This window comes from Hypanus sabinus, chromosome 3 (assembly GCF_030144855.1).
Source record: "Hypanus sabinus isolate sHypSab1 chromosome 3, sHypSab1.hap1, whole genome shotgun sequence".
In the NCBI taxonomy this organism is placed as follows: Eukaryota; Metazoa; Chordata; class Chondrichthyes; order Myliobatiformes; family Dasyatidae; genus Hypanus; species Hypanus sabinus.
In genome coordinates, this window is record NC_082708.1 from 8,157,633 (window position 1) to 8,163,632 (window position 6,000).

The window sequence follows — 6,000 nt, forward strand, 5'->3', positions numbered from 1 at the left end:
CCTAATGGTAGCAATGAGAAGAGGGCATCTCCTACATGATGAGGGTCCTTAATGACAGATGCCACCTTTTTGAGTCACCGTCTTTTGAAGATGTGCTCGATGCTGGGGAGGCTAGTGCCCATGGCAGAGCTGGCTGGGTTTACAACTTGCAGCAGTGTTTACTGATCCTGTGTGGTGGCCCCTCCAGACCAGATGGTGATGCAGCCAGTCAGAATGCTCTCCACGGTACATCTGTAGAAATTTGTAAGTCATCAGGGTGGAAGGGTTGGTGGAAACATTGACTGTTTATTCCCGTCCATTGTTGCTGCCTGACCTGCTGAGTTCCTCCAGCATTTGTGTGTCTGTTGCTCAAAGTTTACAGCATCTGAACTTAAGAGGGTGTACAGATGCTGGAAATCCAAAGCAACACACACAAAAAAAGCTGGAGCAACTCACCAGGTCAGGCAGCATCTATGGAAATGAATGAACAGTTGACGTTTTGGGTTGAGACCCTTCTTCAGGACTGGAAAGGAGGGGGAAGATGCCAGAATAAAAAGGTTGGGGGCACAGGAGGGAGGACAGCTAGAAGGTGATAGGTGAAGCTGGGTGGTGCCTATCACCTCTCCCTGGTACCCCTCCTCCTTCCCTTTCTCCTATCCATAGGAGAAAGGGAAGGAGGAGGGGTACCACCAGCCCTTTACCTTTCCTACTGACTGGCAACAACAATCATTCCAGGGTTAAAGTCATGTAGATAACACTTCTTCCCTATTATAATGCTTGTTGAACCTCTTGACCATGTCTGCGTGCTTTTATACATTGGGATGCTGCCACATGATTGGCTGCTGTTATATTGTCATTAATGAACAGGTGTATCTAATAAAGTGGCACTGAGTGTATGTTGTATAATATTGTGATTCTAACAATTTTGTTTCACCCCCTTTCCCCACCCCGCACTTCTGCCTCTTCCTTCAAGCCGGAGAAGCCCAGCACCCAGATATCGAAACCAAAAAAGCCGTCCAGCCATAAAACGCCTCGCAAAGCCAAAGAGAAACACAGCACATCTAGCCGGGCGGTGAAGAAAAAGGCAGCCGAGAGCACACCACCCACCAACCCGGAGGAAGGCGAGAAAAACCAGGAGATCAACAACAAGTTAGCCGAGGCGAAAGAGTGATGTCGCCAACACGTCTGTGACTGGGGCCACTGGAGAATGATCAGACCTTTTCCCGCCAGACAAAAGGCAGCCCTCTGTCACACGCAGATCAATAGTTCAGCCAGAGTATTTATTGACGACTATGCATCAGCCAAGGATTTGGGAGTTGGCCTGGTGTGTATGACACTCTGAAAACAGGGTTTACTGAAAGAATAGGGGAAACTACAGCAACTTCTCCCAATTAACAGCTGGATAATTTCTTCAGAAGGAAGCAGTCTATGGGAGATAGTTAGATATAAGTTATATCCATAAACTCAATCTTGTACACTTAGAGCAGGGTGGATGCCAAGCTTGATTGACAGGGGAATTACCCAATCAGCTCCACCCTGGCCGACCGTAAGATTGTCAATAAATATAGCCTAGACCAGGAGAGCCCAATTCAACACTATAATCCTCTTTATGTATAAGATTGGAAGACACAGGATCAGAATTAGGCCATTTGGCTCATCAAGACTGCTCAGCCATTCAGTCATGGCTGATTTATTATCCCTTTAAACACATTCTCCTGCCTTCTCTCAGTAAGCTTTGATGCCCCGCCTAATAACGAACCTATCAACCTCTGCTTTAAATATACTCAATGACTTTGCCTCCATAGCTATCTGTGGCAATGAATTCCCCAGACTCACGACCCTCTAGCTAAAGAAATTCCTCCTCATCTCTGATCTAAATGAATGCCCCTCTTTTCTGAGGCTGTACCCTGTAGTCCAAGAACCCCCCCCACTAAGCAAACTTCCTCTGTGCATTCACTCTATCTATCTAGGTTTTTCAACATTCTGTAAGTTTCAATGAGATTCCACACCCCCCCCCCCACCCCCGGCTTATTATTCTTACCGGCAGCAAGTGGAGGCCCAGAGCTATCAAACGCTCCTCACACATTAACCCTTTCATTCCCAGGATCATTCTCATAAACCTCCTCTGGACCCTCTCCAATGCCAGCACATCTTTTCTCAGAAAAGGGGTCCAAAGCTGCTCACAGTACTCAGTCTGGCCAACGCCTTATAAAGCCTCAGCATTACACCTTTGCCTTTACATTCTAATCCTCTCAAAATAACTACTGACATTGCATTTGCCTTCCTCACCACCGACTCAACCTACAAGCTCACCTTTAGGATGGTGGTCTCTCAGCTCTCTCCTCCTCAACTGCCTTCCTTCCCTCGACCCACCCGTCCCTTCCAGCCCAGTGATATGTCTGAATCCTGCATTAGTGAATTGACAGACTTCACACACACTGAACAGTGTCATGGGTGGAATTGGCACTGAACAACATCACCGAGGACAAGAATGGTCAATAACAATGACTACACAGTGGACAGGAGAGTCGTATAACATGTCGGTGAGGCCTGATTTGGAGTATGGTATACAGTTCTGGTCACCTACCTACAGAAAAGATATTAATAGGTTGAAAGAGAGCAGAGGAAATTTACAAGGATGTTGCCAGGACTTCAAGACCTGAGTTATAGGGTTAATAGGTTAAATAAGGTTTGGACTTTATTCCCTGAAGTGTAGGACAATGAGGGGAGATTTGATATTTGAGATCTATATAAAATTATGAAGGGTATAGACAGGGTAAATGCAAGCAATCTTTTTCCACTGAGGTTGGGTGAGACTAAAATTAGAGGTCATGAGTTTAGGGTGAAAGGTGAGATGATTAAGGGGAACCTGAGAGGGAATTTCTTCTCTCAGAGTGTGGCGTGAGTGTGGAACGAGCTGAGAGGATAAGTTGTGGTTGCAAGTTCGACTGCAACATTTGGGAGGTTTGACTAAGTAAATGGATGTGAGATGTATGGAAGGCTATGGACGGGGTGCAGTCAATGGGACTAGGCCAAGTAACAGCTTGGCACAGGCTAGATGGGCCAAAGGGCCTGTTTCTCTCCTGTAGCACACTCTAACTCTGGAGAATACCACCAGGTTTCCGCGGAGCAGTCTTAGCTGTTAGTCCTTCACGCAATTCACACATAAACCACTTGAATTCCTGTTTCCATCACTTACAGAATCTGGAACTTGGCCCAAAATCTACATATTTGCCTTTAGTCATCTATACACTCAGTGGACACTTAATTATCTACCTCCTGTACCTAATAAAGTGGACACTGGTTTGTGGTCTTCTGCTGCTGTAGCCCATCCACTTCAGTGTTCGATGTGTTGTGCATTCAGCGATGCTCTTCTGCACACCACTGTTGTGACACACAGTTATTTGAGTTACTGTCGCCTTCTTGTCAGCTTGAACCAGTCTGGCCGTTCTCCTCTGACCTCTCTCATTAACAAAGAATTTTCACCCACAGAACTACCACTCACTGGATGTATTTTTTTATTATTTTTCACACCATTCTCTTTAATCTCTAGAGACTGTTGCATGTGAAAATCCCAGGAGATCAACAGCTTCTGATATACTCAAACCACCCTGTCTGGCACCAACAGTCAAAGTCACTTAGATCACATTCCTTCTCCATTCTGATGTTTGTCTGAACAACTGAACCTCTTGACCATGTCTGCATGCTTTTATGCATTGAGATTCTGCCACGTGATTGGCTGATTAGATATTTGTATTAATGAGCAGGTGTACTTAATATAATGGCCACTTCATCTAGGATCTCTAACTCACTTCCACACAACTCCTACAAACTCTTCATTCTCAAAAATATATTGGTTATCCGGCTCCCTTTGGTTAATTCCATGCCACACCACTTTTTCCCAGCTTCCCACTCCCAACGATTTGCCAGGTGAAAGCAGAATTCGGCCATTCGGCCCATCGAGTCTGCTCCACCATTCCATTATGACTGATTTACTATCCCTCTCAATCCCATTCTCCTGCCTTCTCCCCACAACGTTCAACACCCTGATTAATCAACCTCTGCCTTAAATATATCCAGTGACTTGGCCTCCACAGCTGTCCGTGGCAGAGCATTCCACAGATTCACCACTCTCTGGCTAAAGAAATTCCTCCTCAACTCTGTCGTAAAGGGATGAACCTCAATTCTGTGGATGTACCCCCTGGACTTTGACTTCACCCACTATAGGAAACATCCTCTCCACGTCCATTCTATCTTAGCCTTTAAATTTCAATGGGTTTCAGTCAGGTTCCTCCAACTCCTCATATGTTAACCTTTACATTCCTGGGATCATTTCATGAACCCCTTCTGGACCCTCTCCAATGCCAGCACATCCTTTCTTAGATAAGGGGCCCAAAACACTGCTCACAGTATTCCAAATGCAGCCTGACCAATGCCTTATAAAACCTCAGCATTACATCCTTGCTAAACAACTATATCCTCCTGTCCATTTGTTTATTATCAACCTGCGGAACTTGGTCCTGAACCAAAAGACTGCACGAAAGGGCTGGGCGGGCGGTGGGGGGAGGGGTTGGCTGTCGGGGGGGAGGGGTTGGCTGTCGGCTGGGAGGGTGGGGAGTGTGCCAGGGGTTGATTGTACCATCACCCTGGTTGTGGCCCAAGTCTAACTGTCTGACTGCCTGAGCTGGTGAGAACCTGCTGAGGCCGAGAGCAGGTAGGAAGCTTAGTTAGTGTTTGGACTGGGCTGGAGACCCCATTGACTGCCTGAAAATTGGCCAGAGTGAGGAAAGGGGCGGAGAGCCAGTGTGGGGGGTGCATCTAACATGACCCACTCGTGTGTCAACTGTGTTAGATGTTCGCACATGCGGGCGTGTCAGGGGATGTGCATGCTGTCACATTAAGGTGACCTACTGTCTTATTCACAATACACAGACACATGTGAGCACAACACGCACAGACTGGTGTGAACGTAGGATGAAAACGTGAAAGCACACATACACATATGTCCCTCTGATGGACATGAGCATGCATGAACTCTTCATATCTCTCTGTCTCTGTCTCTATATTGCCCTCTCTCTCTCTCTCTCTCTCTCTTTCACTATCCCTCTGTCTACTACCTGTCTCTATAAACCTCTCCATCACTCTCTCTTTCTCACTCTCTCTCTCTCTCTCTCTCTCTCTCTCTCACTCTTGCTCACTGTCCCTCTGTCTCTGTCCATATCTCTATTTACCTCTCTGTCACTCTCTCTCTCTCTCTCTCTCTCTCTCTCTTTCCCTCTCCCTCGCTCACTGGTCCCTCTCTGCTGTCTGTCCCTATCTCTCTATGTACCTCTCATTTTGTCTCTGTCATTTTGTCTCCTTCCTCTCTCTGTCTCTGTCTCTCTCTCTCCCTTCCCTCTCTCTGTTTCTCTCTGACTGCCTGTCCCTCTTGTTCACCGTCTGATGTCTTTCTGTCTCTCGCTCTCTCATGTCTCACTCTGTCTTTCACTCTCTCACTCACACACACGCACCACTCTCCATACTTTGAACATGGAATACTCCCCAAACGTTTCAAGAATTGATGGGAACACTCTCCTCAATCCTCCCCGCCCCCCCCCATTCCAGCCCTGGTAACTGAGTCTCCGGTGACGGGGTTGGGTATGTCGCACTTGGTCGCGTTTCAGTCATATTGTGGTGGTGGGAATGATCAGTTAATGTCAGTGTGTAGCTCCCGGTTGTGATGTGATTTGTGAACATTGCTTGCAGTTATTTACCAATAAATGCTGATTGCTGAGTGTCCCTGAGGAGTTTGCTCATGATCGTTCTGTTTGTCCATCCCACACTCAGAATCAGAATCAAGCTTATTGTCACAGACATGATGTCGTGAAGTTTGTTATTTTGTTAAAAGAGTTTGTTCATGAAAATTCCAAATGAACTTCAGTGGTTCAGCCAAGCGACACCACAAGAAATAGCGTTCTCATAACTAGGACCCTGCGATTAGTGCTAATCAGACATGCACTTAAATATTACAGGTAACGTGGA

General features: G+C 46.5%; 1 protein-coding gene across 1 annotated transcript in view; it reads left to right on the forward strand.

The window, feature by feature from the left end:
- Window positions 1-1,150, forward strand: part of map6a (microtubule-associated protein 6a) — a 49,328-nt gene extending 48,178 nt beyond the window's left edge. The window contains exon 7 of the mRNA XM_059963266.1: window positions 953-1,150. Within this exon, the coding sequence (XP_059819249.1) occupies window positions 953-1,150 (198 nt within the window). The remainder of the gene's footprint in view (window positions 1-952) is intronic.
- Window positions 1,151-6,000: the final 4,850 nt, after the last annotated feature.